At 50.3% G+C, this 17,725-nt stretch overlaps 8 protein-coding genes across 8 annotated transcripts; 3 read left to right on the forward strand and 5 right to left on the reverse strand.

The window, feature by feature from the left end:
• Window positions 1-128: 128 nt before the first annotated feature.
• Window positions 129-2,864, reverse strand: PICMEDRAFT_73562 (hypothetical protein; the record flags this gene model as incomplete). Its single annotated transcript, XM_019164517.1, has 1 exon — window positions 129-2,864. One exon carries the CDS (start codon window positions 2,862-2,864, stop codon window positions 129-131), a length of 2,736 nt encoding a protein of 911 aa, XP_019017200.1.
• Window positions 2,865-5,357: 2,493 nt separating this feature from the next.
• PICMEDRAFT_59649 (hypothetical protein) lies at window positions 5,358-6,746 on the forward strand (the record flags this gene model as incomplete). Its single annotated transcript, XM_019163379.1, has 1 exon — window positions 5,358-6,746. The coding sequence occupies one exon, from the start codon at window positions 5,358-5,360 to the stop codon at window positions 6,744-6,746; it is 1,389 nt and encodes a 462-aa protein (XP_019017201.1).
• A 123-nt stretch (window positions 6,747-6,869) lies between these two features.
• On the reverse strand, window positions 6,870-9,194 carry PICMEDRAFT_73564 (hypothetical protein; the record flags this gene model as incomplete). The annotated part of the gene is made up of 1 exon (XM_019164518.1): window positions 6,870-9,194. One exon carries the CDS (start codon window positions 9,192-9,194, stop codon window positions 6,870-6,872), a length of 2,325 nt encoding a protein of 774 aa, XP_019017202.1.
• A 92-nt stretch (window positions 9,195-9,286) lies between these two features.
• On the forward strand, window positions 9,287-9,616 carry PICMEDRAFT_152312 (hypothetical protein). Its single transcript, XM_019160730.1, has one exon. The coding sequence runs from the start codon at window positions 9,379-9,381 to the stop codon at window positions 9,577-9,579; it is 201 nt and encodes a 66-aa protein (XP_019017203.1). The 5' UTR covers window positions 9,287-9,378; the 3' UTR covers window positions 9,580-9,616.
• Window positions 9,524-11,316, reverse strand: PICMEDRAFT_17317 (hypothetical protein). Its single transcript, XM_019161542.1, has one exon. It carries the CDS (start codon window positions 11,159-11,161, stop codon window positions 9,653-9,655), a length of 1,509 nt encoding a protein of 502 aa, XP_019017204.1. The 5' UTR covers window positions 11,162-11,316; the 3' UTR covers window positions 9,524-9,652.
• A 186-nt stretch (window positions 11,317-11,502) lies between these two features.
• Window positions 11,503-13,141, reverse strand: PICMEDRAFT_64437 (hypothetical protein). Its single transcript, XM_019163480.1, has one exon. The coding sequence runs from the start codon at window positions 12,816-12,818 to the stop codon at window positions 11,601-11,603; it is 1,218 nt and encodes a 405-aa protein (XP_019017205.1). The 5' UTR covers window positions 12,819-13,141; the 3' UTR covers window positions 11,503-11,600.
• A 40-nt stretch (window positions 13,142-13,181) lies between these two features.
• On the reverse strand, window positions 13,182-15,424 carry PICMEDRAFT_17318 (hypothetical protein). Its single transcript, XM_019161543.1, has one exon. The coding sequence runs from the start codon at window positions 15,261-15,263 to the stop codon at window positions 13,353-13,355; it is 1,911 nt and encodes a 636-aa protein (XP_019017206.1). The 5' UTR covers window positions 15,264-15,424; the 3' UTR covers window positions 13,182-13,352.
• Window positions 15,425-15,655: 231 nt separating this feature from the next.
• On the forward strand, window positions 15,656-17,725 carry PICMEDRAFT_17319 (hypothetical protein). The gene has a single exon (XM_019161544.1). It carries the CDS (start codon window positions 15,915-15,917, stop codon window positions 17,628-17,630), a length of 1,716 nt encoding a protein of 571 aa, XP_019017207.1. The 5' UTR covers window positions 15,656-15,914; the 3' UTR covers window positions 17,631-17,725.

The raw sequence follows: 17,725 nt of genomic DNA on the forward strand, positions 1-17,725 counted from the left end.
ATATTGTTATTTTTTATTAAAAATTAATGTTTTTGATTTTGGGAATTAGAGAAGAGTTGAGTGTGTAGATTATCCTCTTTGATTTTTATTTCTTTCAATCTTTTTATTATTTACAATGTCTATCACCCTTAAGTTGACTTTTCGTGTTGAGTGGAGACTCTCTTCATAGCAGCAACGAAATCTTCGAATGATCTGTTGCTTTCCTTTTGCTTCATTGGCTTACCGTTCATCAATCTGTCGAACTTTTCGGATTCAGACATGGAGTAGTAAGCACCACCCAAGACACAGAAGGTACCGAAAGACCAGATCCAGACTCTAACGACAGTAACAATGTCGTTCCAGTTCTGGGACCACCAACCGAAAAGGGTGAAACAAGTAGCGATGATGTCAACAATGAAGACAGCACCGGATAATTGCCAAGATGGAATAGAAGACCAGAAAGGACCAACAGCTCTTGTAATGAAAATCAACCAGTTTTCAGTCAAAGAAATTTGCAAGAAAATAACACCATCAATAGAACCGAAGTTTTGGATGATACCACCCTTTGGCAAGAACATGGTGGTCAAGGTAATCCAGGTACCGATAGCTAAGAAGATACCAAGAACAATGGACATACCCCATAATCTTGGCAAGTTCCACTTGACTGGCTTTTGAGCAAATGGAGCGTTATCGTAAGCAATGGCCAAGGTAGCAACATCAGCGAAAATAGCAATGAAAACAACCAAGTCAATGTTCAATGATTCATCCAAGATAGCAATCCATAAACCAAGGAAGATTTCCAAATGCAAGGACAAAGCAATACGGTAGACAACGTAGGAGTACATTCTGTGGAAAATTTGTCTGGAAGTCTTCAAAGCATCAATGATAGCAGATAAACCAGGAGCAAGGAAAACAATATCAGCAGCAGATCTTGCGGCATCGGAAGCACCTTCGACGGCAATACCAGTATCAGCCTTCTTTAAAGATGGAGCATCATTGACACCATCACCAGTCATAGCAACCAAGTAGCCTCTTTCTTGCAAAATTTCAACAACGTTATACTTGTGTTGTGGGAAAACCTCAGCGAAACCATCAGCGTTCTCAACGAAATCGTATAATTCGGAACCAGCCATGTCACCACCGCCACCAAGACCTAATCTCTCAGCATCGAAAATTTGATCACCAAGACCTAATTGTCTACAAGTTTCCTTAGCAATACCAACGGCATCACCAGTTAACATCTTAACTCTCAAACCAAGTCTTCTAGCTTCAGCAACGGTAGCAGCAGTGTCATCTCTTGGAGGGTCCATACATGGCATGATACCCAGAATTTCCCAGTGACCTTCACCTCTCTTTCTAGCAACACCCAAAGATCTGAAACCTCTGGAAGCAAATTCCTCAACCTTGTTTTGGTAAGCTTCCAAGATATCTTCTGGAATTGGGTGGTCTTCAGCGACAGTCTTCAAAACGAACAATGGTGCACCCTTAACACAGATGATCTTTTCACCTTCTGGGGATTCAACGATGGCAGTAACCTTCTTGGAAACAGGGTCGAAAGGTTGGAATTCTAAAGTCTTGTATTCCTTCATAGCAGCTCTAGCCTTTGGATAGTTGATCAAAGACTTCAAGAAAGCCTTGTCAATAGCATCTAAACCCTTTCTCTTTCTGGAAGCAGCCAAACAAGCAGTCAACATCAAGTCATCTGGTTCAACGCCAGCAACAGTGTATGGTTCGTGCAAGGACAACTTGTTCTTGGTCAAAGTACCAGTCTTATCGGAACACAAGATTTCGACACCAGCCAAAGATTCAATAGCAGACAACTTTTGGACAATAGCTTGCTTCTTAGCCAAGTAAGCAGCACCGACAGCCATGGTGGTGGTAACAACAGCTGGCAAACCGACTGGGACACCAACAATGGTGATGGCCAAGGAGTATCTCAAGATTCTGACAATTGGGTCAGATCTGTAGAAACAAGCACACCAGACCAATAACAAGGTGATGATGACGAAAACCAACAATAAAGTACCGATACCGTTCAAAACTTCAGTGAAATGACCTTGGCCACCAGAAGCCTTGTTGACCAAAGCAGCAGCTCTACCGACGAAGGTGTTGTCACCGGTAGCAGTGACAATCATGAAACCTTCACCTCTCTTAACAGTAGAGGAGGAGAAAGTTGGGTCGTTGAAGTGCTTGTCGACAGCCAAAGACTCACCAGTAATAGCGGATTGATCGACTTGAAGGAAACATTCTTCGGAAACAAGCTTACCATCGGCTGGAATGACGGTACCGTCCTCCAACTTTAAGATGTCTCCTGGAACAACCTCGTTAGCTGGGACTTCGGTTGGTTGACCATCTCTAATGACGGTGGCGGAGTTGGCCAAGGTCTTCTTCAACTCGTCGACAATAGAACCGGCTTGGTATTCTTGGATGAAACCAACAGAAGCGTTAAGCATCAACAAACCACAAATGACACCGAAATCAACCCAATCTTCCAAACCACAGGCCAAGATGGCAGCGGCTTCCATGACGAATTGAATTGGACCGATAAAGAACATACAGAACTTCAGGACGAGGTTTTCCTTCTCCTCGGCCATCTGGTTCAAACCAAACTTCTTCTTTCTCTTGGAGACTTCGGAAGCAGTCAAACCGCTGACAGGGTCGGTGTGCAAGTACTCGTCTGGGACTTCCTTGTAGGAAGACGAGTGGTGTTCTTCTTCCTCGTCGTCGTCCTCGTCTTCACCATCCTCACCGCCAATGTTGTGGTTGGACTGTAATTCCATAACCAATTGGTCGATGTCTTCGTCATCGTCTTCTTCTTCCGCAGCGTCGACTGGGACTTGTGGAGCTTTTTCCTCGACGGGCTCGTGGACTTCTTTTTCAGACATCTTTTTTAGAAAGGCACTTCTAGTCAAACAAATAAACTATGCGTGGTGTGTTGTTGTGGGAACGAATGAAAGTAAATAATAATATGAATATTAAGAGACGAAAAAAAACGGGACCAAAATCTTTGAAAAAATACAAAAAGGGACGTTTCTTCTTTTCTTTTTCTCAAGGATGTATCCGCTGCTATTTTTTTCCTAATTTCTTAACAAAGCAAATTAGAGTATTAAATTGGGTTAGCAAGAAGGGGGGTAGTTTGTTTGAGTGACGGGGTATCTGATACTTAATAAAAGAGACTGCCGAAAGGAGGAACAATCAAAAAGAGGGGGAAGAGGGAAAGAGAGAGGTTCTGAAGGAAAGAAGAAGAAGGAGGGGGACGGGAAGAAGAAGAAGAAAAAGAAGAGGGAGCTGGACAGGTGCAAGAAAGCAGCACATACCAGGAAAAGCGGTCGTTGTTAAGTAACTTCGCCAACTAGCTGAGCTTTATACCGCCCACCGTCCATTTCCCCCGTTTCGACACCGGCGACTAATCTCGGCCCTTCTGCCGCCTTCTTTCTCTCCCGCCCACCGGCCCCCAGCGCTGCTCCGCTGTACTGTTTGTTTGCATCTCGCTTCCCTACCTGGCAACTACTGCCCCGGCTGCCTCTCCTCCCCGCCAGCCGCAGCCTGCCGCAGGCCGGCCCCTCGCTACAGAACACCCACTCGCGCCCAATTTTGCCCCGATCGGGCTGCCCCAGAGGGTAAAACCACGCAAATACGTCACTCGCGCCTTCCCGAACAAGCAAACTGTCAACATTCACGCACGGCGGAACAGCCCGGCTGCAAAACACCCGGAACGGGCCCGCAGCCAATCAGAATAAGCCCCGTTGTCGCGGGGACCGCTGCCCAATGCGGCCGCCGCTGTAAACAAGCTGGAAAATTGGCTGCCCACGCCTGACAACGCACGCTGCGCCGGCTGCGGCGGCCACGGCGGGTCTGCCATCGCCGCCCACGGGCACGCAGCCCCGCGCCGGCCATTAGCACGCTTCCAGCAGTGTAATTGTGCTGCTGCAACACAGCGTATCGTCTATCTCCACGGGCATAGCGGCAGCACCCGCACACCGCGCTATAGCACCGCAATAGCACCGCAATAGCGTCGCTACACCGCTACACCGCTACAGTCGAGAACCCCTCTCGGCAACACGTCTCAGGCCAGGCCGTCGGCGCCGGTGGCTATCTTGCTTCCGTTGAATCGGATGCGTCCCTGTAATGGCAACCGTCGCTCCGATCCCCCGGGTTCGCCTCTCTGCCCTGCCCTCCCCCACCACCGCACCAGCCCAGCCGACTAGCCAACCGTTTTTATTTGTCGCACGGATCGGGACACCGCTGGGTCGCTCATCGGGCGCTTTCAGGCACCGGTCGTGACACAGGCCTTCGCTGGTTGGCTGCTTGCCGGCGCTATCTGGCAGCCCAGCGCCCTGCCTGCGGTACCCGCTGCTGCTGCCGCTACGCCTGGGTCTCTCGCCCGCTTGCCCGCTGGCTCCGTTTTGCGCCCAGACAGCAGCAGAAATGCATCGGCGTGCCCATCTGGCCCCATTAGACGACGGCATCCGGCTGTGCAGCGAAGCAGTGTAGCTGGTCCACCCGCACACCTGCACGCTAGCCCTCCGCCAGCCTCGCAACTAGTACGCCTCCGACTGGCTGTTCCCTGCCGCATCCGTGCCTCTTCTCCACACTCGCACGACGGACTTATGTCCCCATTACGGCCAGCACCGGCGGCACTGCACCGGCTACACACCGTCTGGGCAAATACACCGTTGCACACGGGCGCATGTTGTTCCGGGCCGCCCACGCAGCCCTGCCTTGTCCTCCCTGCACACGGCAACCATTCTATCGCCCGTGCATTACTAATAGCAACTCAACCACCCTGCCGGAAGACGGTTTCTCCGGCAGACAAGGTCGGCAGAACTGCATCGGCCTCTCTTCCGATTTGCTCGGCGTATCCCCGAAGATAGACGTGCCTTAGGTAAGCACGCTTACGTAATCGCTGTTTCGCCCAGAGTCCTCCCTTGTGGTGAGAATTTGTACGTTGTGGTATTCTGCATTGTAGAAGTTCTGTCCTCGATTATCACTTTGTTCGGTGATTCCCTTTCCAAAACCATATCCATCTAAGAGAAGCACACGATGGTAGGGAAAACCAGGCGTTGAGTTACCGCCTGACTCGCTGATTAGCTATTGGATTAAATTAACACAGTAAGGTTGACCACCCCTGATCCTCACGACAGAAATAGCTGTCGCGAGTCACGTGCAAACGCCTTCCTGTTTCATCTTAATTATTATTTACCCACTTTCCCCCCATTACATAGTAAATGCAGAGGACATGAATAATTGATTGTTTTTTTTCGTGTATACTCTTATCGCATACGCCCTGCACTTTAGCTCTTTTGCCACAACTGACGACGAATCTGCTACTCTCAATCAAGTGCAGCAGTATCCACGAGCCTTCACTCTAGTCAACCATGCCGAATACCTTTCAGGGGCTCCTCTCCTTCCCCGAATTTTCAGGCAATGATCTGGACTCAGCCGGCAGATCTGAGTTGGTTTTCCAGTTCCACACGATTCTAAACAACTTGTCAATCCAGCTTTGTTGTCCCATTTGCCAAGATGTACCAACACAGCCTTACCTCTTACCAACTTGTGGTCACACCTTCTGCTACTCGTGTATAAAGCACTGGTTCCAATGCAACCCTTCGTGTCCGATTTGCCGCTCAATTATTGGGGAAACAAAACCCATACTGAACCATTCTGTGAAGAATATTATTGTGGCGTTGATCGACGATCTGTCCCAAACGGCAAAAGAACTGCACCTGAAGGATTACAAATCGTATAAGAAAAAACTCGAGTCATGGGAAAAGGAGAAAAATGAGGAGTTCTCCGTCGATAAGGCAAATGACTTCCCCTGGCTGAAGAAGATAGCCTCCAACTGGGGCAGAGCAGTTGTCGACACTGAGGATGGTGTCCCGCGATGCTCGGCGTGCCATTGGGAACTAGTTGATGGCCATTGTGAGAACTGCGGTAGGACAATGGTCGGATGGCAGGATAGGACCGATGGCGATGAGTTGGATGACGACGACGATGACGAGGAGGATGAAGATGAGTTTGGTCGGGGACCGCGTCGAGACCGTGCTCTTCATTCAGATTCCGACGACTGGGAAGATTATGACAACGGGCTGAACGATATGCGTGGGCGGATAGTCGATAATGAGGCCGAAGAAAGCGACGGCGGCGAAGAAGACGGCGACGGGACGGAGGATAACGATGCATATAGGAGGCGGTCGCACAATGAGAGAAGGGATCACCATCATGGCGACGAAACTGGCTATGTTGATGCATACGATAGTGATGACGGATTTGTGGTGGATGATGATGAAGAAAAGGAGGAAGAGGACAACGACGATGATAATGAGAGCGGCGACAATGAATATGTGAATACTTCAGACGTCGAGATAGTTGATGAGGACAAGTTTGCCTCAGGCGATGAGGATGTGATACTGAATGCCAATGCGGCTGAACCGGTCTACCTTTCTGATGATGAATCTGATGGCGGACTTATCAATCCACGACGTTCACGAGCATTGTTGCCGAGCGACGACGACGACGTATCAGAAGAAGAAGAAGATATCGAAGTACACGGTGGCGATAGCGATGACGACGATGATGTAGATGATGATCTCCTGAAGACAGTCAAATCAGGAAGGAAAAAGGCGATTCTAGACGACGAAGATGAAGATGACGATGACGATGACAATAACGATGACGCAGCGGGTGATGATCTTTCAAGTGACGACTTAATACCTTCCAGAAGTCACTCCTCAAGGCACAAGAAGAAGAAAAGAAGAACAGCCTAGCGACATCATAAAGTGTTGTTTCACATGGGTTTGTATATTTACATGTAAGTCTATAAATAATAATAAATGCTTTTCTATATCTAGTAAAAAAGGTTCACTGATGCAACCAAGCGCATTTCACCCTCACCATTCGCCTTCGAACATCGTTTCCGTGTCCTCGTCAACCCACTTGATCATTTGCGAGAAGCAACGAAAGCTATGATCAATAACCAAGTCACTTCTTTCAAGATTCTTATCTTTGATCTTATCTAACGTGTAATCATAATAGTTCATCACGTGGGGCAAAACCTTCTCGATGTATGTTTTTTCCTCCCCCAAAGCTACGATTTGATCTTGGGTGAAGCTCGAATGTGAAATATCGCAGAACTCCCGTTCTATTCGAGATACATTCTTCGAAGCTGCATTTTTCAAATTCGACCAGAAGTACTTATCGGTGGTAAACTCAGTTTGATTTTTCAACCATTCCAAAATGGTTAGTAGATCTTTGAAATCCTTGTTTATCCAGCACCATTTAATGAACATGGACAGAAATTTCAGTATTTGCTGATCACCAACGATTTTCACCTTATATTCTTCCAATAAAGAAAGAACAAACACACTTTCTTCGTAAAATTCGGATTTGACACAAACCTTGAATAACTCACAAAGATCTTGATCATCAACAAACTTGGTATCATCGATGATATTTAGCTGCTCATTGATGAATTCTTTCATTGATAACTTCGTACCAAACGAACATTCCTTGTAAAATATCTCAACGTTCAGTTTAATATTTTTCACTTGTGCTGTATTCTTAGAGGTTCTCAATTGAAGCTGGTTTGCAATTTCAACCAATCGATCGAATTCAAATTTATCATTGGTGAGTTTGACACTTTTTCTGAGAAGCTCACTATTAGGTAAGATTCCAGCCACGAGTCTGGATTCAATGTTCTGTAACTTAGGAGCAGCAGGTAGTGGCTTGATATCGAATTCCAGATTGTCGTACTTTACTATGGGGTAATACCTGATCTCAAGGGTTGCTCCATTACTCGATTGCTTATTGACTAGCAACATTTTGGATAGAAATCCAAACCTGTGATATTTCGATCGTTTCAAAGATTTCTTAAATTTTTTTTGAAGTTCGAATCCTAGATGAGGGTATTTCTTTATGACCGATCTCCAGTATATTAAAATCTGAGACCAATGTATTCTATAATTGGATTGTTCCTTCAAATTCTTCAAGACGCTGTAGATCATTTCTGGCTTTTGCTCCTTTTCGAAATGTCTCAAGATTGAGAATATAGTCAACTGGAAATCTTTCCTGTTGTCGACTTGTTTGAAAGTCTCTAGTGCTAGTTCATAGTTCCGATGTCGCAAATGTAGATAGGTTAGGTTGTTCAACAAAGAAGTGACCTCATTATCTCTTTCAGCAAGAATTTTGAATTTGAGGAGCTCTTCCGAGTTTATGAATGTATTGTAGCTGTTGTAGTTTTTCGATAAGTCATTGCATAAGTTGCCAAAACGGATGACGAACTTATCGTATCTATTTCGATCTTTCAGAGACTTTTCGATCCAGCTGATATCTTCTGTGTTGCCCGATTCGAGCAGCAAGTTATACATGAACGAATCAATTGATATATTTGTGTCTAGCTTCTTCGAGAGCCATAGCCGGTAGGAAGAGAAACAGAGGTTTATGTTTCTTGTTTGATTGTATAGGTTCGAAATGAAGAGATCGAGAATTCTCGGCGGTAGATCTTCTTCCGTCATAACCTGCTGGTTGAAAAGCTGTGTTGCAATTTGTATGTTTTCGGTTTTCAAATACACCTGGATGGCAGACATCAAAATGTCGACGGGGATTTTGTCACTCTTCGTCTGAAATGATTGGAACGACCGGTCAAAGAGCTTGAAATCGAAGTTAGCGTAGGAGATCTTTAAAACAAGGGCCAGCACTTTGGTATGTACAGAGGTGAGGTCGTACTTGGTCTCGTATAGTTTCAGCAACCTGTATGCGTACCAGTTGAACGGCAAAAACTGTATGAATAGGTTCTGGAACTCGACAAAGGTGAGGAAGTTGCCTTGCTTGTAGTTCGATTTGACCAATTCCAAGGCCTTCTTCACCTGATTGTCGCTGAGTATCTCGTTTAGCTTGTTGATGCTCTTGTACTCAACATTTCGAGACAAGATTTTCTGGTTCGACACCCCAGGTGCAGTCAGTTCCTTGAAGTTTGTGAAATCCGCATGAACAAATCCTTGCAACTCGTTTTTCACCTCGTCCGGTGTTTTGATGATGGAGATGACCTTATTTGCATAGTTTATCTGCTGGTCGTCCAGCTGTCTACCCACCGCTTCGATGTTGTCGTCGTTGATGTTCGTGTGTGGCAGACTATAATTGAACCGCAGCTGGTGACCACTTTTCTTCAGCAAAGAAGAAAGATTCGGGTATCGTATTTTTCCCTTGCAGTAGAACATGTTGTGTGTGTTGGCGTGTGCTATCAGTGTTCATATATTTGAGATGCAAGATGGAAGATCGTGGTTGTCGTTCTTTCTTTCTCCGAGTCCTCTGGATGTCTATGGTGCAAGAGTAGAGGAAATTGCCAGCGGCTAAAAGTCACCAACCTGAGCTCACTGTAGCAGCACTACCACCAAGAATGAAATGGCTCTTGGGTCTTCAGCTTCCGCTCTGTCTGCTCCTGTCACATCTTGCCGACGGTTAACACGGTTGGAGGAAGCTGAAGAATCGCTGCAGGACGTACGTTTTTTTTCCAGCATGGGGAAAAGCAAAATCGCCTGCGGGGGGCCGATCGTCTCGTTTTTGGAAATCCCGGACATCCCATCGGGACTGCATGTTATATAGTTGGCATAGGGGTGGAATATATTCGGGTAGGGGGAAGAAAAGAGAGTAGACAGATTAGACACAATAAACATGTTCAGAGACGGTTGGAGAGGTTGATGTGAACGGCCTTGACCTGCTGGAAGGCCTTGAGGCCCTCATCGCCCAATTCTCTGCCGTTACCACTCATCTTGTAGCCGCCGAAGGGCATTCTGAAGTCGGCAGCAAAGGTGATGTTGACAAACACCTGGCCGCTCTGGACCTTTCTGATGTAGTTCTGGGACCTGTTGATGTCGTTTGTGAAAAGGTAAGCAGCCAAACCGTAGTCGGAGTCGTTGCTGAGGGCGATGGCCTCGTCGTCGCTGGTGAACTTGGAGACACACACGACGGGACCGAAGATCTCCTCTCTGACGGCGGTCATCTCCTGGTTGCAGTCGGCAATGACGGTCGGCTCGATGAAGTAGCCGTTCTTGTTGGTGGTTGGAGGGATCTTACCACCGGTGACAATTCTGCCTCCTTCCTTCTTGGCGGAGTCGATGAAGCCGAGGATCTTCTCCTGCTGGGCCTTGCACACGGTTGGCCCGACGTTGACGCCAGGGGTGAACTGCCCGCCCTGCACGAACGCCTCCTCGACGTGGTCCTTGAACTTGGTCAAGAACTTGTCGTAGATGCTCTCCTGCACGTAGATTCTCGACGACGCGGTACAGATCTCGCCCTTGTTGAAGAAGATGCCGAAGGCAGCCCACTTGACCACCTGGTCGAGGTCGGCGTCCTCGTAGATGACCAATGGAGACTTGCCTCCGCACTCCAAGGTGCAGTACTTCAAGTTGGACTTTGCTGCGCTCTGCTGGATCAGCTTGCCGACACTGGTGGAGCCCGTGAAGGAGATCTTCTGCACCTTAGGGTGCTCGCTCAACTTCACGCCGGCGACGGAGCCGAGACCGCAGGTGATGTTGACCACACCGGCAGGGAGGTCTGCCTCCTTGAAGATCTTGCACATGAACAGGGCGCTCAAAGGCGTCAACTCGGACGTCTTGACCACAAAGGTGTTACCGGCGGCCAAGCATGGCGCCACCTTCCATGCGAGGGTGCTCATTGGGAAGTTCCACGCAATGACGGCGGCGCACACGCCAAACGGCTCGTACACCGTGTACGTGAACTTGGACGGCTCCGTCTCGACCGTCTTGCCGTCCTGGGCCCCAACCGCCTTGCCGGCGTAGTATCTGAACACGTCCGCCGAGTGCAACACGTCGAAGATGGCGTTTGTTTCCCGCGGCTTGCCCGACTCAATTGCCTCCAAGTCTGCAAGCTCCGCCGAGTACTTCACAATGAGGTCTGCGATCTTGTACAGGTACTCCGCCTTGCTCTTGCCCGAGATGGTCGACCACTTGTTGATGAATGCGTCCTCGGCCGCATCCACCGCCCGGTCGATGTCCTCGGCGCTGGCCAAGTACACCGAACACACCGTCTCGCCGGTCCCCGGGTTCTCCACCTCCTGTGTCTTGCCGTCGCTGGAGGCGACAAACTCGTTGTTGATGAACAAGCCCGTAGGGAGCTTGTGTGTGTTTCCGTTTGGAATGCTGACTTCGACTTCGAGAGGATACATGGTATTATGTAGACTTGTGTTGCTTTTGCTGCTGCTTTTGCTTTTGCTAGTGCTAGTGTTGCTGCTACTGCTAATTATTCCACTCGACTTCTTCGAATCGTCTCTGTCTTCAGATGGAACCAGAAAAAGCCTTCTTTTTCTACTTCTGCTGCTTGTCCGAAGCCTTTACTCCGTCTCCGCAGCCGCCTCCGCTCCACCCCCTAAAACCCGTCACCTTGCGGGGCACCCGCCCTTTATACCCGGCTGCCGGCCCCGGGACGAGCCTGGCGCGGATCCCGGGGCTCGCCCGAGCCGCCGCCCGGGTTACCGTATCGGGAAGGTGCACGCTATCGGCGGTAAAGGCTACGGAAGCCAGACGTCAGGTCGGAACTGATGAGGGTTTCCGGGGTACAGAGGATACAGAGGGTACAGAAGGTACAGAAAAGATGCACAGCAGGAGCTAGACGGACGTACGGTCGACAAGACCCTCGTAGGTCTCGCCGGCATAGCCCTGGAAGTGGTCGATGGCGGGCTGGTGGAGGGCGGTCTGGGCTGGGTCGAGGTGGCGGACGAAGCGGTCGAAGAGCTCGACAACGGCGATCTTGGTGCGCTGGACAATGGAGGCCAGACGGACCTTGTCGGTTGTGCTGACAAGTGTAGGGGTTGTCGGGAGGGCGGAGTAGTCGACGAGGACGGACAGGACGTTGTCGAGCTTAGCGGCGAGGCGAAGGAGGACGATCCAGTCGGTGAAGGTGGCGAAGTCGTACTTGACGATGTAGTCGATGAGGTCGCCGGAGAGCTTGATGAGGAAGGAGACGTGTGCCGGGGTGTCGACGGTGGCGGGGAGGGCGAGAGCGGGTAGCGGGGCGTCGGCGGAGGGCCGGACGAGGAGGTGCTGGCAGGGGCGGATGGAGGCGTCGAGCCTGGTCTTGATCTCGGGGAAACGGGAGTCGAAGATGGCCCGGATGCACTCGTCCGCAAGGACGTTGCTGTGGTAGACGGCAGGCACGCCGGTGACGTGGAAGAGGGCGTACCAGACGAACTCGACGACCTCGTCGATGCGGGCGGCGATCTGCTCCCACGCAAGGCCCTCGAGGTCAGCCTCCTCCTTCGAGGAGAGGTACTTGACAAACCCCCGCTGGATGCCCAGCAGCCTGTCGTCGATGTACTCGGACACCTTCTGCTGCTGCAGGTCCGAGAGCCGGCGGCTGCTGCCGCTGCCGCTGAGCGTGATCGGGATCGGGTCCGACGACGAGAGCGTGTTGTTGGCGCCAAACGGGTTCAGCAGGTCCAGCGGCGGCCGCACAGGGTCCGAGAAGTCCATCATCGGCGTCACGTAGTTGGGGTCCTGCGGAACGGCGCAGCTGCCCGCCCCGCTGCCGGGGAGGTCCTCGGGCGTCGCCGGCAGCGAGTCCGTGTGCTCAAACTGCTCGAAGTTGTTGATCGGCTGCGGCGCCCGGCCCGTGCTGAAGACAGTGGCGGGCCCAGGCCCCGGCGGCAGCTCGTCCGCCATGTCGACGTCCTCCTCCCGCTTCACACGCACGTCTCCTTCGTCGTCATCGTCATCGTCATCACCGAGGTCTAGCTCCGAACCGAGCTGCGCAGGAATCCTCGTCTCCGGGGCGTTTGTTTCCTGCTTTGGCAAGGGCGGGCTGTCCGGGATCTTGAATCTGTCCATTGTCGGGTGTCTTTCTCTCAATTGCAGCACACAGAGCCTGTAGCTTTCTCACCGTCAGATAGAATAGCACAGCAGCTCCCGCAGTGCCGCCAGTCACGTTGCTGTCTGTCCTGGCCTGTCCACTCATCTAACCGTTAGGCCAGCCATCCTCATCTTCTCCAGGCCATTCTCGAAAAGAAAAAAAATAGATAGAAAAACGTCGGAAAATGAGAAAATCGAAAAAAAATCGTCTTTCCCCTGCACCGAAGGTTAGACAGCTACCACGGCGATAAGAACGTCAACGATGCATCCCGTATCAGACGCAGGAGGACCTGTGCACTCCCCCGGTTGGCAGAGGGAGAAGGGCGAAAGGAAAAAGGATGAAGGGAAACCCCGGAAGCAAATATATTAAGTGTTCAGAGACATTGCATCTCTCCCAAAAAAGTAGAAAATCGAAAATGCTAGTATACACCTAGAGAAATGAAAGGATCTGCGTGTGGAGCAGGAAAAGGGAAAAGGGAAAAGCAAAAAAGCAGATGGCCACGGAGCTCTCTATTAAACCCTTGCCAAGCTCGCAAACCCGTCTCGGGAAACAAGCTTGCTGAACGTCGTGGCATCTCCGTTCTGTTCAGCACACCACGCATCCTCGACCGACAGCATCAACTGCTCGACAAAGTCGTGGCCGAGATCACGCGAAAGAATGTACAGCTCCTTGCTGATGAACTCTTTCTGGTATAGGGTTTGCGCAGCACATGCGGCAACAAAGAGAGGTAGCACAAAAAAGCATTTGGCGATCGTATCGCCATGGGTATTGGAGTTTTTCAGGTAGGACTCGTAGCTGGCCATGAACTGGTCAAGGTAGAACCCGATGATCGGGCTCGAGGCGTTGATTGGGGTGTCGCTGACGGCAAGAAACAAGATCTCCGACGACATGTGCGAAAGCTTGGCGAAGTCGACAAACGGGTCCTCCTTGTCCAGCTGGATTTCGGCAGTCTGGATCGTCGTCCAGATCAACGAGATGTCCGTCTTGAGATGCTTGAGACTCGTGTTTAGCTGGTCTGTCTCTAGCGAGTTTCTCATACGTAGTAGCCACATCATCTTGGTCAAGTTCTGAAGAACATTGATCACGGCAGTATTCAACACGTTTCTCAGCCAGCCGGACGAGCCCTCGTTGACTTCCAAGTTTGGCGCTGGCTGGCTGCTGCTGTCCAAGAAAATGGCAACCATCTCCTCGTTGTAGTTCTGGAATAGCTTCACCGGAGGCACGATCTCTAGCAACGAGTCGAATTTGGAAAAGTAGATCAAGAACGGGTAGCAGAACAACACCTCTGAAAATAAAACCTTGTCGAAGTTCCTCGCTGCGCAATCCGTAAGCCCGTCAAGTGTGGAGTTGGCCTCCACAGACGATATCCTGCCCTCGACGGATATCAAGTTCGAGATGCAGTTTTCCGATATCAAGCCCATGAGTCTGTCGGCCATGCACAGCGTCCTCATCGAGAAAACCATCCAATGCTCGACCCCTGTGGAGGTTTTCGTTTTGGCGCCATAGGAGACCGCGTGGTTCGACATGATCACGACGGAATTGTCGTAGTGTCTGTTCGCAGCAGCAGTGTACTTCTCCGACACTTCCGGGTTTTCATCCAAGTTGCTCTTGGCCAAGTAGGAACAGCCACGAGCAAAGAAAATCTCACGGAAGGCCGCAATAACAGGGTTTTTGATAGACACCGCCGGGATGTTCGCCTTCGAGCTGTAGTTGAGCAACCCTTCATAGAAGTTCTCGTCCGAGTCCGACGAGCTGATCGGAAGATCGCTGTCCACGGACTTCGAGTAGAGCGAGCTGAACATCTGGGAGATTGCGTGGTGGTCGACACCGATGTCGTCCAACGATGGCACAAACTGCGAGCTCGAGCTGGTAGAGTCCGACTCGCAGGCACTGACGCCAGAGGCGGTGCGGCGTCTGTGTCTACCGCTGCCCGAGATCGACTCGATGACAAAATCGATCGACTCCGGGATCGTCGTTGTGTGCGGGTAGAAGACCTTGTGTTTGTACGACCGCACCTCCATCACCGAACACAAGCTCGATGGGATATTCGGAATGTCCTCGTCAAAAGGGCCGTCGTCGCCTAGTGACGTGGGCGACGCCGTCTCCGCTGCCGTGATCCCTGTCTCCATTTCTGCCTGCCGGCTTGCAACAGCCGGAACGCCGCTCTCGAAGTCGTCCACCGTGCACGACGAAATCGTGAAGTTCTTCGGCAGCGTTTCCGTCGCATACGACGGCCACACGCATTTCAGGAAGTTACGTGAACACCCGAGACATACTGGGCCTTTTTCATCGCACTTCTTCTTTCTTTTCCGGCACGTGAAGCACCCAGTCTTCGTCCGTGTCTTCGGCAACCGTGTCACCGCTCTATACGCCGTCTTCTTCGGCCGCTCTCTAGTGTCTTGGTCCGATGACGCAACACTCATTGTCTACCTTGGATGTGAAAAAAAAAATTTACCAATGCTGACAATAGTTTCAAAATTCCGCAAAATGGGCACTTCTGCTTTTGTCCGATACTATGCAATAGCCCTGAAAGATCACCGGAACAGAAACCCGCCGTGGTTGCCGCCTCTACAACCGCCCCCGCCTTCCGCAACCGCTACACCCTCCTCATCCTCTCTGTCCTTCCGTCCCTCTGCCCTTCTCTGTTCCCTCACCTACTCTGCAAACTGCCCTGCTGGCGGCAAGATATGAGCAAAACCGAGACAGCGCGTTACGGTGCACGGGTGCAGTGGTAGTTGCCGGATTAGGAAGGTCCAAGACGTCTTGCTCTAGCCGACGTTGCTGCTTTCGGACAAAGATGGATCCGATAAGGTTCCTCAGATCGAAGATTCCGCTGCCGGCATGGACACGGGCTTTACGGGCAGATACGCAAGCAAATGGCTCACGACGGGGCGTTATATAAAGGTACAGGATTTGCTGCTTAGGTGTCTGGCGTTTTGGATGCTGTTCCTGTTCTTTGCGCTTCAGCATTCGTGAAATACGCTTCAGTTGCTACTTTTCCAACTCTCTGACTCGAGGCCGATAAGGAGAAAAGACAAACCGTCGAACAGACTGCCATACACACAGAAACCGTCATGCCTGCCACTGGTGCCCCTGCTAATATCGAATCGTTGTACACGTTCAAGGACGATGTCTCCGATCCCAAGCTCTTCGAGACATGGAAGCCAAAGATCCAGGCTTATCGTGATGCGCTAGATAAGAACACGCTTGCTGAGTACCGTGTTCCGGAACCGGAGGTTCCAAAGGACCTCGACGCCAAGATCTTCGACACCGTTGAGTTCTTGTCCACAACCAAGGCATTGACCGACAAGGAGAAGGAGATCACCACGACCTCTGCGTCGGACTTGGCTGCCAAGATCGCGTCGAAGGAGTACTCGTCGGTTGAGGTCTTGAAGGCCTTTGCACACCGTGCGGTGATCCTGCAACAGTTCACGAACTTCGCCATGGACTTCTTCATCCACGAGGGCCTCAAGAGAGCGGAAGAGCTGGATGCATACCTGGCAAAGGAAGGCAAGACTGTCGGTCCTTTGCACGGTCTGCCTATCTCCTTGAAGGAGCAGATCGGCTACGCCGGTAAGATCACCAACGGTGGGTGGGTCGCATGGTTGGACAACATTCCAAAGGATGACGCAACCACCATCAAGACGTTGAGAAAGTTGGGTGCGACATTCTTCGTCCGTACCAACCAACCACAGACCTTGATGCATTTGGACTCCAATAACAACATCATCGGTAGAAGCAGAAACCCACACAACTCTCTTCTCACGCCAGGAGGTTCCTCGGGCGGTGAAGGTGCATGTGTTGCCGGACGTGGTTCCGCAATCGGGGTGGGTACAGACATTGGTGGTTCCATCAGAGGCCCAGCTGCGTTTTCCGGATGTTACGGTTTGAGACCAACCTCAAGACGTATATCTTGTCTTGGTGGTGTCTCCTCCGGTAAGGGCCAAGAATCGGTTGTGGCCGTTGCCGGTCCAATCACCAATTCTGTCGCCGACATCGACTTGTTCATGAAGTCGTACATCAATGAGGGTAAGCCATGGGATGACGACCCTTGGTGTATCCCAGTCTTGTGGAGAGAAGTTCCTGAACCAAGTCCAAAGGATGTCACTGTCGCAATTATGTATGACGACGGCTTGGTCAAGCCACATCCTCCTATTGCACGTGGTCTAGAGTTTGTCGAGTCCAAGTTGAAGGCTGCAGGAGTCAACGTCGTCAAGTTTGATCCTCTGGACATCCAAGAAGCCTACGACGTTGTCCACGAAATGTACACATGTGACGGTAACTACGCTCAAAGAGAAATGCTCCGTCCATCTGGTGAACCTCTCTTGCCTTTGACCAAGTGGGCACTTTCATTTGCAAATGGTGACAAGATGTACAATGTGACTGAAAACAGAGAATTGAACTACAGAAGAGATGCATTGAGAAAGAAGTATTTAGACTACTTCACTAAGGAAAAAGTTGACTTCATAATCTCTCCAACATATGTTGGTTGTGCACCTGTCTGTATCAACGATGGTGAGGCTGGTGCATACTACTGGGGTTACACCACTCTTTTCAACATCCTTGACTTACCAACCTTGGTCTTCCCAACTGGCTTGAAGCAAGACCCTAAGCTCGACGTCAAAGACACTACATACACACCAAGATCTGCCATCGACAAGATTGAGCAGGATAAATACATTCCTGAATTGTTTGAAGGTGCTCCAATATGTTTCCAATTGTCTGCCAGAAGATACTTCGATGAAGAAGTCGTCGCTTTTGGTAAGGTTATCGAAAAAATAATAAACTAGTTCCAATTCGACCCTTTTTTATACAAATTCATATATTTACTTAGACGTTATATTTTTCCATTCTCAAATTCAAAACCCTTTCTATATAGGGCCCA

The sequence above is a fragment of the Pichia membranifaciens genome (genome assembly GCF_001661235.1).
Source record: "Pichia membranifaciens NRRL Y-2026 unplaced genomic scaffold PICMEscaffold_4, whole genome shotgun sequence".
NCBI classification, from domain to species: domain Eukaryota; kingdom Fungi; phylum Ascomycota; class Pichiomycetes; order Pichiales; family Pichiaceae; genus Pichia; species Pichia membranifaciens.